We start from the raw sequence: 19,728 nt of genomic DNA on the forward strand, positions 1-19,728 counted from the left end.
GGCAGCAGATAGAAGAATCTTGCATTTTGATCCAACTGGACAATTTACGTAGCTAAATTGGAGAGTTAAGTCCTTTAATATTGAGGATTAGAACTGAGAGGTCTTCGATAGTTCCTGCCATGTTATCCACCTTCTTGGGGGGCTGTGCCATCTGGGTTCTTCCTACAGTTCTTGGATTCTCTGTTTGGGGCTGTTTCTAGGCTTTTATCATGCTCTTCTTGGTTTTCTATGTGTAGTACATCTTTAAATATCTTTTGTAGGGCTGTTTTGGTGGCAATATATTGTTTCAATTTTTCTTTGCTCTGGAAGGTTTTGGTTTGACCTTCCATTATAAAGGAGAGTTTAGCTGGGTACACTATTCTTGGTTGATAGTTGTTTGTCTTTAGGGTGTGGCATACATCATTCCAGGCTCTTCTTGCTTTCATTATCTCTCCTGAGAAATCTGAAGTTAGTCTGATTTATAGATTTATAGTGTTTGATCTCTACTCCCTGACAGCTTTAAGTATCTGTTCCCTGGTCTCAATTGAGACTCTGTGGATTACAATTTGACAGTGGGATGTCCTGTTCTGCTCTGGTCTATTTGGAGTTCTAAAGGATTCTTGTATCTGAATGGGCCTGTCTTTTTGCATGATTGGGAAATTCTCTGCTAGGATTCAATTAAATAAAATTTCCTAGGGCTGAGAAGTAGGCTTAGTGGTAGAGCACTTGCCTTGCATGCATGAGGCCCTGGGTTCGATTCCTTAGCACCACATAAACAGGGAAAAAAAGCCAGAAGTGGCACTGTGACTCAAGTGGTAGAGCTCTAGCTTTGAGCTGAAGAGCTGAGGGACAGTGCCCAGGCCCAGAATTCAGGCCCCATGACTGACCAAAAAAAAAAAAGTTAAAAAAAATAAAATAAATTTCCTAGACCTTTCTGTTCTTCCTCTAGGCCCTCTTCTACATCCATTAGCCTTAAATTAGGCCTTCTGATGGTTTCTTCTAAATGTTGAATAGTTCACTCATATTTCTTGAATTTGTCTTGAGTACTTGTCTGTTCATTCTCTATAATGTCTAGGCTATCTTTCATTTCAGAGATTCAATCTTCTGTGTGGTCTAACCTACAATCAAGCCTTTCTGTTTTTTTTTCCTTTCCTTCTAATTGGTCAGATTTGATGCTTCAAATTGTTAGAGCTTTGTTTTAGATCTTGTATGGACTTCTTTACCTCCTTAATTTGGTTTTCAGTGTTCATTCTCAAATTCCTTAGCTGATTTGTTATAGTTTCATTGGACTCCCTTTCCTTCTATTGGGCTTCATTCAGCATTCTCTTTGTGGCCTCCATGGATTTCCCCAGCTTTTTCTTTGTGGATTCCATGAATGCCTCTATTAATCGTTGTTTATTCTCATCCCACTCACACAATACCTCTATTAATCTTTGATTGGGGTGAAGCTGAGCCTGCAGGTCAGGTTCCTTTGACCTGTTGAATGGCTCCTATTGTCTTCTTCCAAGACCTAAGTTATGTGCTAGCTGCTCTGTCTGGTCTTTCTCAGTATCAACGATGGAGTTCTTCTTTGTGGTGGGGGACGGACTACCTTCCCACTGTTGCCCCATGAAAAGGAGTGAGGATGCATAATACTCACGTCTTTCCCTTGGTTTTCTGGCCATCCATGGTTTGTGACTGTCTGTGGTCAGCAGTATGAAGATTTCCACTCCTTGTCAGTTCTTGCTGGCCATGAGTAAAATCTGCTCACACACCACTTATGGCGCCTTGGTCCCAAGCTGTCTCTGTTGGTATGGTGGAGGCTGCTGCAGCAAGAGCTCAAATCTGTCCCTTTGCCCCATCTACATGAATTTTTCCTCTCTGGCCAAACTCTCTGTACTATTATGGAACACTTGGTGTGACTCTCTAGCCTTGGAGTTTTCACTGGAACACTAAAATAGGTTTCTACACAAGAGTTTGTTTAGCCCCCAGCTTCTCCTCTCTGCCACCTTGCTCTGGACTCCCCAAAAAGTTCTTCATAGGTTAAAGCACAATTACATGCTTTTTCGTGGAATCTGTAATATGAGATTTAAATTTGGTAAATCCCCATATATTGAACATATAGTTTCTTTTCCCCTTCATTTATTTTGGGAGCTATAAGTATAGCAAAACAGTTAGGTCTACTTTAAGACTTGAGATTAGGCAAGCTATTGACTAATACAATGGTCAAGGTGTATAGGTTATATAAATTTACCAATAAAGTAGATCATATAAAATTAAAAACTATGTGACTTCTTGTTTCACTGCTAAAATAATGCATAAAATCTTTTTAACTAAACGTTTTATCTTGTTAATCAACTACTGATATTGATCCATAAAAATAAAAATAATTATTTATATATTAAGGGGTACTAGTAAATTTTTGACAAATAAATACATTGCATAATATAAAAGTTAGGTTTAACATGTCTGTTTCTTCATTTATTATTTCCTCATATTGAACCTACTCAAAATTCTTCCCTCCAGCTTATTAATATACACAAAACAGTATAATTATATTCTTCCTATTTTGCAGTAGCACATCAGAAATTCTTCTATCTGATTTATCTTAATACTCACTGATAGTTCTTTTCCTATTCCTTCCCTTATGTCCCCAGCTGCAGTAACTACCACTTTACTCATAATTTCCATGAGGTCAGCTTTATTAGATTCCATGTGTGAGAGATCATGTTTGTACTTATCTTTCTCTACATGGATTGTTTCACATAAAGATATCCAGTTCTATTCATGTTGTGCATATGACCACATATTTTTTAAACTCATTTATAAGTTTATGAGAAAAAGTTATTTCTATCTCTTGATTATTTAGTATATAGTAACCATTTGTATGGAATAATTTTGGTAAATATAATTACTAATTAGAGATCTTGTTCCATACTTTTCATCAGGTTTTGCTCTTTGTATCATATATTCTGAGTTTTGACAACTGCATAAAAGGAGTCCATCAAAGTATCACACAGGATCACTTTTCTGCTCTAAAAATTACTGATAACCACTTATTAATTCCATCCCCCAACACTTGGTGATAATTAATGTTTATATCATCACTGCCATTGCTTTTTCAAAAACTAATAACATAACCTGTATCCTGTTCAGAATGTCTTCTTGAAGTCCTTCATCTTATTTTTAATCACTGAATAATGCTACCACTTTTATGTTTTTTTATCCATTCATTTCCCAGAAAGCATCTTAGTTGATTCAAGTTGGGTTATTATAAACAAACCTACTGTGAACATTCCTGTGCAAATGTCCATGTAGGAATACATTTTTCATTTAATTGGTTAAATAGAAAGGGGTTTTATTTTGAGGCAATATGGAAAAAGTGTATCTGGTTTTACAAGAAACCCCAGTTGTCTATACCATCTTGTACTTCTTCCAGCAAAGAAGGAGAGTTCTCATTCCTTTGGTACCATTTATGTTGTCATTGTTTTAGGTTTTGCCCATGCTAATAGAAGCATTGTGGCAAGGTGTTATTTAAATTCACAACTCCTGATTATGAGTGGTGCCACACATACTTTCTTACTTTCTGCATTTCCTTCATCAGGTTTCTGATCAGATATGTTGCTTATTTTTTTTCTGGGGGGAGGTAATTTCTTTACCTTGATAAGAAGATAGTAACTCATTATAGGAATTCTGAAAATAATTAATTGATTTCATTTAACATAGGATCTAACATGCAATTTGTATGTAAACATTAGTGGTATTATTTGTACTGATTACCATTGTACTTTATGATAGCACATGTGGAACAAAGCTCCCTTACTTCTCTCCACTTTGTCAATTTCTTTTGATTTGACTTTAAATATTTCTATTAATCTTGTATCATGATGAAAACAGATAAATTTGTCATTTTATATTATTTGTAATTTAACTTCTTTGTCCAACAAAGACATCAATTGGTAAAAACCTCAGAGTAATTTTAGATAGTTTTGACAAACATACAAAAGAGAAAATAATCACAACACTGTATGTATTTTTTGATTAATTGGCAGATTACCTTGTTAATTTATGAAATGTTTGTTAACCAGGGCAAAATATTATCTGATAGATAACAAATACATGCTACTGACTTATTTTCTCATTTTTATTTTATTTGTTCCAATGTAATAGATTTATGGTAAGCATTATTCATCCTAAATATGGCATGATAAAAAAATTATGTGGAAAGAACACACACACAAAAAAAACAAGAAATCACATAGTACATGAGAAACAACAACTGCAAAGAAAAACCTCTTCAGTCCATGTCTTAGAGTTCATTTTGCTTAGATATTTTTTATCCCTTGTTGTCACTGTATTTGATTTTGGTACCCTGGGTATTGTGTACATATTTACTGAATTAGGGAATGGTGAGACAAAGGACTAGAGGGGAACCAATGCAACAGTGATACTCACAAGACAATATGTTGGAAAAGATCCGAAAATTAGGGGGAATGAGGGAAGGGAAAGTGGGAGAAAAATGAGGGAGAGGATAATAAGTTTGACAAGAAATGTACTTATTACCTTATTTATGTAACTCTAATCCCTCTGTACATCTCCTTGACCATAATATTATATATATATTTATATTAAAAATAATGTGGTCTCAGATTCTAAATAACAAAATGATCTAAAACTGTGGTTGTGTGTGACCATAAGGAAATCCTTTTCATAACTAGTTATTAGTCTGTGTAGTTAGTCTTCAGTTGAAATCTGACTACAGTAGTTGATTTCCTGTACTCCATAAGCATTCATTTATCTGATGTCTTTCCTTTCTCTCTCCCTTCTTTTAAACCTCAATGAGATTGGTTTGCAATATTAACAAGCTTTGGAATAAATATTAGGCAAATTTATATACTACAGGTTTTAGCTTCATTTGATGGTTAAGGTAATTCTTTTAAATGTCAAAATATTTTACAAAGCTATATATAATGAAAAAATTCCCCCAAGTTTTCCAGGCTCTGAAAATTCTGGATCTCTACTATAGCAGAGTCTTTGTAGAAAGATCACTTTTCACTTTGAGAGCTAGTGGAAATCAAGGCTTCCTTACTCCTTGAACTTAATTTTACTATTAGCTAATGAGTTTAGTTATCACTTATTTCTGAAAATGCCAGTTTAAAGAAGCAACTGTTTACATCTTGTATTTTATGTGCTATTGACCTCAGATTTTATATCACTGGTTTAGTAATGTGATTTTTTTAAGTAAATTGCATTAATATCCAAGGATATAAGAAAGCATATAGTTTAGGAAAACTCTCTATTGTTTGCTTTATAAGGACCTGTTCATGTCATGGTAGAAAACTAAATTCCTTCATGAGACATGTAGAAACAAATATTGATTTCCTTTTAAAAATACTCATGATAAAAGACCATATATTTCTGATTATTCCTGTGGTGTGAATTTTCACACCCAAAATAAAAGCCATTAAGAAATAGTTCTGATAAAATTACAGGGAATTTATTTGTCATTTAGCCACTATAAATAGCACACAGAAAAATTAGAATAAAAATTCTCTGACCTTTTCCTGCAGAGCGTGGATTCAGAACAACTGCTGAATTGCAAATATTTATTTCAGCTCTGTTCTAAGCCTGCAAGCTAACAAAATGTAGTTGAATTTCTGCCAAAGAAGACGTTAAAAAATAGCTATAGTTTGTGATTGAAAAAGATGTGGCAATCCATAGGGGGGAAAAATAAGAGTCATGAGTTGGAGAGCAAGCAAGTTTTAAACTGTCAGGTAAAAATAAATGTACAGAGCGTCACAAGGTGACAAACTTTATTTAGATTATGGATAGAAATTATTTATCAAGATGTATTGTACTCACAAATTGACCTGTTGTATTGAAACCCTTTTGGACAAGCAAAACAAATAAATAATACTAGATTTAATAGCAATCAAGTACTTAAATGCATCAAAATGTTTGATTAATTCAATTATTCTATGGATAATGGATAATCCAACTTATATACATATAATTTCATGTAATGGGTTGCAGCTAAGTGTCATTTACAGTCAAATATATCCTATTCCTTTGTGTTAGTATTTATAATTTATACCGTGATTATATACAATTGAATTTATATGCTTTTACTTCATTCCATTAATCAATATATAATGCTTTTAATATAGATGCTTCAAATTCATTTTATAGTTCATGATTTGGACTAATACATCATCATCCAGGAGGAAGATGTGATTAAGTGGAAGAGAATTTGTCTAATGTATGCTAGCTCTTGAGTTCAATCCTCAACACTGCAAAATACAAAATTAACAAATAAAAACAAAAATTTCCAATATAAGCATCATCTTTTTTAAATTTTTCTTTTTTGTCAGTCGTGGGGCTTGAAATCTGGGCCTGAGCTCTGTCCCTCAGCTCTTCAGCTCAAGGCTAACACTCTACCACTTGAGCCATGGTGCCACTTCTGGTTTTCTGGTGGTTAATTGGAGATAAGAGTTTCACAGACTTTTCTGCCTGGGCTGGCTATGAACCACAATCCTCAGATCTCAGCCTCCTGAGTAGCTAGAATTACAGGCATGAGCCACTGATGCCCAGCTTGTAAGCATCATCTTGATAGCACACAGTCTATATCAACATATTGCATGTATCCACTACATTAATGATTACGTTGCTTACTTTTTTTAATGACTGTAGCATTGGTAAAGTAGGTTAGTGATGATGGGCATAGATTTGTTTCATAAAATTTACTTCTCCATTAATATTTACCTCATTCTTTTTCTTTCCTATTCTCCCTAGTAAATTATGAGCTATCTAATGCACAATACAATGTTGAGCAATTAGATGGAGTGAATAAGAAGTCCCCTAGGAAACTTACTGTGATTTCGAATGGTTCTGCTGCTGCAGAATTAACAGCTGTAGACCATACCTTAAATGTGGATGTAGCTAGTTATGCTTTTGTATGAGCTCTACCCCAAAATTTTGACACTAAGTACATGAACAAGGAATATGTGTCACATGGTAAAAAGTCTTTCAAAAGCAGTTTCGAAACTAAAAGAATGGAGTTTGATAGGGTAGGTTTTTTTCACTGTGATACAGTGTGAATAACACCTAGAGGAATAGGTGACAGGATGTAGATGCTTAAAAAATAATCAGAGTATCACCTCATTACTGGGTGATGTTATAATGTAGCCACTGAGACCTCTAAAATGACTAGAGAGTGAGAAATATGAAGGTGCAAATATGCATACGTACATACATATGTGTCCACAGGACCTTTTTAAAAGATGTTAAAGGTCTATCTAAGATGATAAGGCCAAGTAGGTCCCCAGGTAAATAAATTTCCAAGCTTAAAAACATACATAATGAAAGCAAAAAAAGTGGGGGAATTTCGAGTCCAGGGGCTATGGTTCAAGTGGGAGAGTGTTTGCCTAGCAAACATGAGTTCCTAAACTCCAGTGTCAAAAAAAATGTGCTGTGAGGATAAAAATCAGGAAAAACTGTAGAATTAAAGGCATTTGATTTGTTCTTTCGATGTCAAATGTTGATTATAGGTTGAGAAGTGGATGAAATGTGACAAGCATTTGAAGCATGATGGAGCAAGTAATAGGAATAGAAAACAATAGTTTCAAACCAATGAGAAGGTGGTCTATTCACAACAAGTTTAATAAAACAGCATGAAGATGAAAATGCCTATGTCTAGAATTGAACTATTTTAACTGCAGCCATCATATGACATGAGACTTTGGACATGCTACTTTATTCTCTGTACTATATAACAAGACTTCACAGGCTATGAACATACATTTGTAATCATTTTAATAGAAAATACTTATGATCCAACATATATTTTTAAATGTATGCTGTGACTATTATCGTTAATAATTTTAAAGAGATGAAGCTACAGTTGTAACTTAAACTAAATTGTAAAGGAAATAGGAGTCAGGCTAGAAAATGTCTTATAATTGTTTTATATTATCATTCTATAATAAGGCCTGACTTTGTAAATCAATGAGGATATCTATCTATCTATCTATCTATCTATCTATCTATCTATCTATCTATCTATCTATCTATCTGTTTTGTCCATCATGGGGCTTGAACTCTGGGCTGGGATGCTGTCCCAGAGCTATTTTGCTGAAAGCTAGTACTCAACCACTTTGAGTCATAGCTCCATATATGGTTTTCAGGAGGTTAATTAGAGGTAAAAGTCTCATGGACCTTCTTTCCTGGAGTTGGTTTTGAACTGCAGTGCTCAAATCTCAGCCTCCTGGGTAGCATGAGCCACCAATACGGCTTTTGAGGATTCAATATAAGTTCAAGCTAAACTTATGTGTTATGATTTAACATTTAGAAGATGTTATTCTCTATGCTATTACTGCAGCTGGAGTACATATGTGTGCTTGTGTGTGTGTATATGTAAAAGAGAGAGACAGAGACACAAACACAGAGACAGAGACAGAGACAGAGAGAGGGCCCTGAGGTTTGAACTCAAGCCCTAGACACTGTCCCTTGACATTTTTACTGAAGGTAACTCTCTACCACTTGAGCCACAGCTCTACTTCCAGCATTTTCATCATTAATTGTATGTAAGAGTCTCACAAACTTTCCTGCCTGGCTGTGTTTGAACCATGATCCTTAGTCTCATTCCTCTGAGTTGCTAGGAATACAGGAATGAGCATCCAGCTTGCAAATGGTATTTTAAAAGCTTTTTTTCTCTTTCTCTCTTTATGTGACTGAGGATAATGTTTTCTCAAATGATTTTATGCCACTATTACTGAAATGTATTTCATGATCTAGGAACTTCATAATTTTTCTTTGGAAAAAATAATATTTTCTGCTACAAGCTATAAAATGGAGCATCCTCCAATAGTACCTGCGTTACATTATACCTATAAAATTAGGGTTATTTTGAAAAAATAAAAAGATATCTTTCCAAGAAAACAATAGCATGCATAAATAATTCAAGTAACATGTTTTAATAGGTAACAGAGGAGTAAAACCAAAGAGGTGAGCCAAGAATGAAATGTTTTCACTGTTAGAGGAAGCAGGTGTTGCCACTTGGAAGTAAGTTTGACAAATTCTTCAGTGCTTCCACCAGAAGTGAGAGAGGAAGGCTAATGGCAGCCTATTATGAACCTAGCCAAGCAGTTAGATGAACTTTGAGAAGGTATTTGCTTCACACTGGTTCAGGGCAGCCCTCGGTAATCTGGTACTGGAGTTATCTCAGATCATGTATGTATGTGTGATCATGTATGTATTTATGTATGTATGTATGCATGATGTATGATTCCTTAGATCTGAAATCTGAGAATAAGTCCATGTCTAATTGACAGAAGTTAAAAAGGGCATGGTATTTGTTTTGAATGGTTTCTGATAACTAAGAAGATTATAGTATTTTAAACATATATAATGTGAATTTTAATTAATTGGACTTTTAATTCATTGTAACCTCAGTAGTAGTTTCCAATAATCTTTTAGTAACTAATGTGGTAAGCCCGCACATTTGTAGTTATTATAAGGTTATAGTATTGATTGTCATATTACTCTTACAAATTATAAATTCTTATCCTGTATCACTTTATATAGTCACAGTGAATGTTCATATAAGTTAAATAACATGTCAACAGAGTTAGCAATAGTGAATGGTTCACCCAAGAACAAGCTTGTTTATATACAATATCTGTATATTTTGCTTACTTTTACACTATATTAAATTTATTTTCAGCATGATTTTCCTGTCATAATTTATCTACATTTAAATGCTGTTTGGAAGCCTGATATTTGTCTTACTATGCATTGCTTTTTTTTTTTTTTTTTTTTACTATTTTCCCAAGAATTGGAAAACTAAACTACTGTTCTAAAAATATTAGTAGTTAAAGTTTCTGATTCAAGCTTTGTCTCCTAACCAATAAAATTAGATTCTTCTTTTTATTTTGGTAGGAGTTCTTTGACCTCACTTGAGCAGTAATGGCAAACTGATGTCTGAGAACATATTGTAAGACCAAGTGCGTGTAAATAATAGAGGACACTGTTGGGTTGAATACATGCCAGAAACTTCTACTCCTCTCTAAAAGTCTGTCTGAACAGAATAATACATTGAACTTTAAAGAGATTCCATCTATTTGAAAACTATAGCTCCTGGAAGCAATTTATATATTCTTAATGACTTTGCAACCTATATCTCAGAAGAGTCTGATGCCAGCAACCTTGGTATTATTGAACTGTGTAGTACGCAATGTATTTATGATTTATAAACAAAGACTTTAAAACATTATGAGATTCTTCTGAGTTTATAATTTAAATTTTAGTTCAGCTCAGAGCCATACCATAGAGAGCACACAGAGAATGCCAAATGTGTCTCAAAGCCAGTATATCTGAGGGAATTGGTGAAATTTTGAAAGTACTTATAGGGAGGAAAACAGACCATGTTCTTATTTAATAATTTCAGAATTATATTTTCAATTGTGAAAATACTGTACAGAGGGGTTACAGTTACACATTAACAAGGTAATGGGTAAATTTCTTTTCAAGCATTGTTGCCGCCTCTTTTTTTTTCCCTTACCATCCCTTCCCTCCCACCTCCTGAACTAAGGATCCTCCCCCTCCCCCTTCCCCCCCCCACCTGCACCTAAATTGTAAATTTGTTTTTCAACATAGCGTCTTGTACATCGCATTGTTGCAATGGGTCAACATGTATCCCTATTTAAACAATCTGTTTTTTCCCTTCCCCTCCCCAAATTATACCAATATCAAATACAGTGAAACTTGTAGCCTATAGGATTCTTCTGTCAGAAAATCATCAACGTTTTTACTGAATGGAATTTACATATATTACTTAACTGAATTTAATCTATACCATATCTATGTGCAGTCTGCAAGGTAGGCCTCAGTGTACAGGTGATAAAACTGAGCTTTAAAGATATTTTGTAGCTTATTCAAGGTGACACATTAATTATTGATAGAGTTACAATTCTGTGTTTGCTACTAGATTGGTCTGGCATCAAAATCTACAATATTGCCTCTTGTCAATGGCCTCTAGGGCTGACATGACCTCCTTCTTTCCAACACTAGGATATCAGCTGTGATTGTTCTTTTTTTCCCTTCAGATTAGTGCAGTGATATCCTTTCCATATATTAAAGAAGATATTGAGAAATAAGGATTCTGCACCACACACAAGTTATTGAATCAGTCCCAATATCCAAAAATGCACATGGATACATGCATACATACATGCATATATATGTATATATATATATATATATATTTCCAGTGTCTCATCACTAAGGGAATCATGAGGTAGTGTTCTGTTGCTTACTTTCTCCTGTTTAAAATTTCTGAAATTTATATGAAAAATGGAACTAATAATGCCAGATCCACAGTATGGCTTTTGATGCTACAATGAAGTGAAATGTATAACATCTCCATATCACAAGGATTGGTACAAGATTACTTATTGGATATATAATTTTTATTTTCACTACTAATAGCAAACACTTTTAAACAGTAGGAAGACATAAAAAGCAACTTTTTGTTTTCTGACTAATCAAAAGATGATTTATTCATCACATTATTTCTTAGACTTATTGATATGTTAAGGTTTTCAAAATTTACTGCTTCTTATAATCTATGGCAATAGCTATAAAAGTTACTGTTTACTCAGGCATTCTAAGCATACCACAAATAACTGAAATTATCCTGATAATCCTAGGATGTAATATTTAAACTTTAGAGATTGAAAGTACTAAGGTTCAGAGGGGCAAAGGAAGTTTTCCAAAGCTAAACTGCGTGGATTGTAGAAGTGGGACGTGACTCCATGTTTTCCTAGCACAAGCATAATTACTCCACGGAGCTGTGGAGCATGCCTCCAGTCTTCACTTTTGTAGAAATGCCGTTTTATTTATGCCTTCCTTCTGACTTTATTATAGCAAACTAGGTCCTCTGGATCACAAAAATTAGATTCAATATACTTGTATCCAAAACTGATGCTTTGAGTAGTCATTTAATTATATATTTTTAATAAGTTTTTATTGTGAAAATACCGTACTGAGGGGTTACAATTACACGAGCAAGGTAATGAGTGCATTTCTTATCATTGTTGCCTCCTTTTCTTTTTCCTCTACCATTCCTACCCTCCCATCTCCACGACTACACACCTCCCCTACACCGCCAAATTTGTAAAGTTGTTTTTTCAACATAGCATCTTGTCTATCTTATTGTTGCATTGGGTCCAACTATATCCCTATTTAGACAATTTGTTTTTTCCCTTCCCCTCCCCAAATTATACCAACATCAAATACAGTGAAAACAGGGGTTATACCGTGGGGGAGGGACATACAAAAAAACAAAAAAAAACATCATATAAATACGATATAACAATAGTAAGAAAGAAAAGCCACTTGTGTCCTGATCTTGGGGTTCATTTCGCCTAACATCAACTTACCTGACCTATTCTGCTTGACTCAGACATAGACTAGTTATTGCAAATAAGAGAAACCATGGGACCTATGTTTCTTTGGGCCTGGCTTACTTCACTTAATATAATTTTTTCCAAGTCTTTCCATTTCCTAAAAAATGGGGCAATGTCATTCTTTCTGATGGAGGCATAGAATTCCATTGTGTATATATACCACATTTTCTTGATCCATTCATCTACTGAGGGGCATCTGGGTTGGTTCCATATCTTAGCTATGGTAAATAATGCTGCAATAAACAGTTGTGCTGGTAGCTTTAGTATAGTCTTATTTGTGAACATTTGGGTAAATGCCCAAAAGTGGGATTGCTGGGTCATAGGGGAGCTCTATGTGGAGTCTTTTGAGGAACCTCCATACTATTTTCCAGTGGTTGAACAAGTTTACACTCCCACCAATAATGCAGTAAGGTTCCTTCTGTCCACATCCTCTCCAGCATCTGTTGTTATTAGAGTTCTTGAGTATAGCCATTCTAACTGGGGTGAGGTGGTATCTCAGTGTTGTTTTGACTTTCATTTCTTTTATGGCTAGAGAATTGAGCATTTATTCATTTGCCTATTGACCATCCTTCTTTCCTCTTCAGAGAAGTTTCTCTTTAAGTCTTTAGCCCATTTATTTATTGGGAAGTTGTTGTTTTTTGAGGATTTGTTGTTGGGGGATTTAATGTTTTGAGTTCTAAGTATATTTTACATTTGAGACCTTTGTCCGTTGTAGGGCTAGTGAAGATCTTCTCCCAATCCATGGGCTTTCTATTGATCTTGCTAGCTATGTCCATTGCCATGCAGAAGCTCTGAAACTTCATGCAATCTCAATATCAAACTTTCTTCTTCCTATTTTTGCCTACAACTTGATAGAGAGGGAAAAGAACATGAATTCCTAAGCCCAATTTCTTCAGCTCAGATGACCTGTGTGTGATCTTACTAGTTTGCAATTATGCTGAGACTCAATTCTTTCTCTAGAAAATGGGGAGGGAAAAATATTATCTTCCTTAAAGTCTGGTGAGGATTACATGTAACACGAGGATAATGCTGAGAGAAATACTTGACATGCATAGTATTACCACAGGGCTTCACTAAATATTTACCTTTTTATGTTAGGAAAAATAATATTAAAATTAAAAAAATCAAAATCCTGTTCCTGGAATTTTTTTTAGAGCAGTAGCTCACACGTTGTTGTTCAATGTTTACATTCAGTTGTTTTCTATAGGATAGTAAAAAAAAAACATAGAAAAGAACTAGAGACATTTAACTGGAGAGGAAATGGGGGAAAGAGAAAAATCTTTGCAAATTTTAACTTTGGAGAAACAGACCTTTGATAATTGATGTATTTGAGGTGCTATGACATCTACAGTAAAAACAAGTACTCAGATATTTCTTCACGTTAAAAGTATCTGCATGCATTGTTAGGGATATGCCAGTGCATGAGAAGAATGAGAAGAATGGTGGGGACTTTACACTACTATAAGAAATTAACTTATCTTCTTTCCAAAGCGATATGAAACACAACAACTTTGCATAATTGAAAACATGAATTTGATTAACAATCCCACTATTAAGTAGCTTGGTTAAAATTATGTAAATCTCTATGGCTCTTTTTCTCTTTTATAAACTATAAATAACTATATTTTCCAGAAAATCTGTCAAAGTTTGTCAGTTCAGGTTACAAACTGGGTGTGGGGTACTCAAGAATGACTGCTGTCTTCATTGTTCCCTGGGGATCATTTGCATTTCCCATTCCTCCTAAATATTGGTGAAAATAAATAAATGTACAGGGGAAGTATTTACATATTGGAAATTTGACCTATAGTGGTAATATAAAAAATAATCTTAAAAGTCATTGGATATCAGTGATTCTTTTTTAACTGTCAAGTTATAAACATTTTATATAATGCTAAAACGTGGAAAAATGTGACAGTACTTATAGTCCTACTATATAGAGTTTTTCAACATTTTCTGTCTCAGCATTCCCTCTCTATAACGAGAGAGACTAAACATGATCCTAAGGATTGTAGGAGGAAGCAACAATGCTGGATAAGAAATGTACTCTTTACCTTGCTCATATAACTGTAACCTTTCTGTATGGTATTTTCATAATAAAAAATTAAAAAAGAGATGTTCACAAACGGAATGATTAAAGTCAACTATAACATTATGTTATTGATTCTAAGAAAATTTTCTAGCACTTTAGTCTTTGTGTGGTTTTCTATTCTTTTCACAATTTCATTAGATTAGGTACCAATGGCCAATCCACAGACATCATAAATTTAAAATCTGGTTTTACTTCAAGATTTTATTATTTTGAGATCAGTATGTTTAAAATGCTACAGAAGCTATAAAATTAGAAGAAAAATGTCTGGTATCTGAAATGTGTGTAGATAATGATCTAGGATAAGATGTAATTGAAAGCTTATGTTTTATTTTCTGGAGAAGTTATCCCAAAATGGTGTTCAAAAATAAAATTTCAATTAAGAAGTTTCAAAGTAGATATAATTATGTTTTCTAAGAATATACATGTTTCTTCTTTTTTGAATGTATTATCCTATTACTTCTTTCTCTAATTCAAATTATTCTTAAATAAACCACGCCTAAATTCCTAGATTGAAATGTCACTTAAAGTCAATACAGGTGAATACCATTATTCACAGGGTACAATTTGGTTGCACCTCCTCACTGTCAATATGAGTGTTTGCATGTTTAAACCAGACTCCAGACTGGAGCAAATGTGGGGAAAATCAACACAAGCTCATCTCTGTGGAAACTAGCAAAGCAGCAGATGCTGCTACTGGAAATAGCTAAGACTTCTGAATCTTTAGATGGAAAACATTTTGTGAAAAAAATATTTGTTCCTTGCATTGATTCACAGAGTAAAGAGGGAATGTATTATTGCTTAATGTGCTTTAATCCAGCACCAATATGTCTATTAAAAATGGGGGAGCCTATGTAGTCTAACCTCTGTATTTTTTACATTTTCCTTTCTGGATTGTGTGTTGTCATTAAACTAAGTTCACCTCCTCAGATGAATTCAACAACAGCAACAACAAACAAATGTGAATGGTTTTCAAATGATGACAAAAGGAATCCTTGTTTGACATGTCCTTAATTAAACCTTCAGAATACCTGTAACTTGATTATTGTCCTTTTTTCCCCCTTTATCCTGGTCAGAGAAATCCTGTCTTTAATCCTATGTTTGTCCCTCACACAAGATGTTCATCACAGACCAAAGGGAATGTCTGGATACTGTGACACAGCAAATATCACAACTTCTGCACAGTAAAGATTTTATCTGGACCTTATCCAAGACAGCAGTTATGGGATATGGAATAAGAGATATTATTGCATGGGAGAGAACTTTGCCCACAATATAGATTGTTGATAAATGTGTTTTCAACACACCCGGAACAAAAACTGAAACAGAAAAAAAAAGGATTACAATGGTGATAGCCATAAAATCTTTTTTCAGTCTTTACTTTTATTGTTCATGACCTCAAGTGACTTTAAGTCTTAATGTATGGATGTGTTTATATCCATTATAGAACATATCTATCTTGCTTTTTAAAACACTGAATTATGTTGCACATGTGCTCTTACTACAGATCATTTTTGTTGTGATTAACTAACAGTGGTTACAATGGAGTAAGTTTTGTTTAAGTTAAAAATGTGGTTGTAAAGAAAATACTAGTATATAAGTATAAAAATATGATCTTTTTAAATGGTCAAATGTAGGCAATATATGAATTTATAGACAATGTCTGATTTAGGGAGAAATAAAAAATAATTTAGCCTTTCTTACTTTCTTCATGTATAGGAACATACGATATTTAGTCTTATTCGAAAAACTTTTCTCTATTTTTATCTTCTCAAAAAGCCAATTAAATGTATCCAATTTTTTCTTATATGGTGGTAATATGAAGTGGTAATTTTCTTATAAAATAGAGGTTTGAAAATTGTTTGAAAATTAAAATGCTGGTTTGTTCATGTCATTTAAACTTTCAAATAACATTTAAAATAGTTTCCTCACCTTCATATGAGTTTCTGGAAGCTCTTTGTCTCATAATATCATTATTAATCACTGTCAGATTTGTGCCATGGAAGATTTAAAATTCTATATTGTTTACAATGGAGTTTTTATCTAAAATATTGGAGGTATTACGGCTAACTAAGCTCCTTCTCCCCTCCCCCACACAAATCATGGTGGTATCTTTTCTCTACAGTTTCTCAAATTTGTATCTGAGAAATCAAGATATTTTGAGCTCTCTGAGCACTAATTTCCCAATCTTTATCATGTGCTGAATATCTTAGCAAGATGTTACTAGGGATTCTAAAAGTAAAGAGAAAGCTGAGCATAGTACCTGCCTTCTGCTAGGCATTCATTTTCTATGTAAGTTTTTAAAAGTTGTCTTAGAAAAAAGTGTGCAATGACAGCTCATTCCATGGTGATATATTACTAATAATATTTGTAAGACAAAAACTTTATAAAGAGTCAATAAAATGTTTTTGTGACTTTTTAACTATCCAATTTATCTCTACGTGTATTGTATATGTGTTTATTATTCAAGAGGCAAAATAGCAGAATATTTGTTAATCCAAACTACACTAGGCCTTCAAAGTATAGAAATCACTTATGTGTTGAGGAAAATTGAAGTAAATGAAGAAAGGTTGCTATTACCATTGAAAGGATGATTTAAATTCATCTGGCATTTTACATTTTAATAGCCATTAATACAAAATTTTGTATACATTTTAATAACCAGCAATTTGTTTTTTCAGGTGTAGCAATGAATTTTATCATGAATGAAAAATTATGTCTTTTGACTGAAATTTTCTTTATGGTTTTAATATATGTATGCACTTATAGATATAAAGAATAAAAAATGTTCAAAGGCTGATTGATTTGAGTAATTCAATCTGCATACGTGATATTGAACAGAAAAAAATTGAGTAAATTAAGGCAACATGAAGTAAATTATATTCAAGGCTCAGATGACTGTTTTGGTACTAGAGATACCTAAAACCTAAGCAAATTTTAATTCTGACTTGTAGATCAAAAAGGATAGTACCAGTAAGTATGATGGCTTGCTATTATCCAACACAGAAATACCTTCACCATATTCATTTGTCAGTACTTGGGGGAGAGTTGTCTTTGGCCTTCTCACCTTCTATTATTTGTTACCATTATGTGAGGAATATAAAGTGAACTCTTAATTATTAAGAACAAATATTAAATGACACATTTACCTTTTGTTGTTGTTGTTGGTCATGGGACTTGAACTCAGGTCCTGGGCACTGTCCCTGAACTCTTTTTTGCATAAGGCTAGACTCTACCACTTTGAGCCACAGCTCCACTTCCAGTTTTTGAGTGGTTAACTGGATATAAGAATCTCATGGATATTTTTCTGCTAGGGCTGGCCTCCAACTGTGATCCTGGGATCTCAACCTCCTTAGTAGTTAGGATTACAGTCATGAGCCACCAGCACTTGGCACATTTAACTTTCTATATCACATTGCCTTTCATGCTCAGAGCATAGGAAAATTTGGCATTCTAAGATTGGTAAAGTTTAGGTTCAAAGTCAAATGTATTTCACATATTACATTACTTCTTAAATGATGTTTCTTACATAATTTCAACATCAAGCTTGCCACAGAGATACAAATTCTGAAATTATTCTTTTTATTCTTTAGATTTTGTTTATAGATAAAGAGCAATGCATTTTGTTACAAACATCAAAGAGAAGCACTGTCTTATACTTTTCCTTGGAAGAAAGTATAGGTAGTTAAGGCTATTACTATGTAGTAAAACTTCTTTTTGCCATTTAGATTATCATTTAGTATACTCAGAAAAGTGAATAAGCAAAATGAATTCTTTAACTTTCCATGTACTTCCATTATGCCCAATTCATCAAGGTGCTTTTTTCTCTTCTGCTTATAGGGATGACTTGTCAAGCTCGAACGTCATATACAGAAGATGAAGTTTTGTGGGGTCACCGATTTTTCCCTGTTATTTCTTTAGAAGAAGGATTCTTTAAAGTCGATTACTCCCAGTTTCATGCAACATTTGAAGTCCCTACACCACCTTATAGTGTGAAAGAGCAGGAGGAAATGCTCCTCATGTCATCCCCTTTAATTGCACCAGCCATAACTAACAGCAAAGAGAGACATAATTCTGTGGACTGCTTAGATGGACTTGAAGACATTAGCACAAAGCTACCCTCAAAGCTGCAGAAAATTACTGGAAGAGAAGACTTTCCCAAAAAACTTTTGAGGATGAGTTCAACAACTTCAGAAAAAGCCTATAGTTTGGGAGATTTGCCCATGAAACTTCAACGAATAAGTTCAGTTCCTGGCAACTCAGAAGAAAAACTGGTATCTAAAACCACCAAGATGTTATCTGATCCCATGAGTCAATCTGTGGCTGATTTGCCACCAAAGCTCCAAAAGATGGCTGGAGGAGTAGCCAGGATGGAAGGAAATCTTCCAGCCAAATTGCGAAAAATGAACTCTGATCGATTTACATAACAAAACATCTCCTTAGGCATTATTTAAGTTTGATTTAGAGATACTCAGATATTTGGCTGATAAGGCTATTCTCCCTATGGAGTCTGAAAGGTACATTTCCCCCAAAATCCAATAAGCATATTTGACAGCTCTTTATTCCCAAGGATTGTTATTCTGCAGAAAGCAAAAGTTACAGAGGGAGGACATCCTAAGAAAGTTATTAATGGGCATGTATTATCACATCAAGCATGCAATAATGTGCAAATTTTGCATTTAGTTTTATGGCATGATTTATATATGGTATATTTATATTGTATATTCTGGAAATTATATAAATATATATTTAAACGGGTGGTACTATCCCCATCATTTCTAATATATGTATTAAGCCAAACTTGAGTGAATAGTTTTCAGGGCAGTAAACTTACACACACACACACACACACACACACACACACACACACACACACACACACACACACACACACACACATCAACACATCAACACATCAACATACATAAATATATCTGGTAAAATTTGTGATGTTTTGTTCAAAGTTGTAATTATCGTGCATGTTTACTTTATTAGACTAGAAAGGCTAATGGCATTAATTATTAATACCAATATTTTAGCCTTAAATTATTTGTCATTTTAAAATCTGATTTGATGTTTTCTGCTGTTTAAAGTCATGGGAAGTTTTCAATTGTATCTTATCATGAAAGAGTCACAGAAGTTTGTGCTACTACAGACCTGCAAAAGTATAACCATTATACATTTAATTTGTAAATTATAGAACATACCAGCATATGGTAT

General features: G+C 33.9%; 1 protein-coding gene across 1 annotated transcript in view; it reads left to right on the plus strand.

Annotated features, from left to right (window-relative positions):
- The window catches only part of Kcnj3 (potassium inwardly rectifying channel subfamily J member 3), a 149,406-nt gene extending 130,047 nt beyond the window's left edge, over positions 1–19,359 (plus strand). Inside the window, exon 3 of the mRNA XM_042683521.1 lies at positions 18,349–19,359. Coding sequence (XP_042539455.1) covers positions 18,349–18,935 — 587 coding nt within the window. The 3' untranslated portion in view covers positions 18,936–19,359. The remainder of the gene's footprint in view (positions 1–18,348) is intronic.
- Positions 19,360–19,728: the final 369 nt, after the last annotated feature.

Source organism: Dipodomys spectabilis, unplaced genomic scaffold, assembly GCF_019054845.1.
Source record: "Dipodomys spectabilis isolate Male_0828 unplaced genomic scaffold, ASM1905484v1 ptg000081l, whole genome shotgun sequence".
Classification (NCBI taxonomy): domain Eukaryota; kingdom Metazoa; phylum Chordata; class Mammalia; order Rodentia; family Heteromyidae; genus Dipodomys; species Dipodomys spectabilis.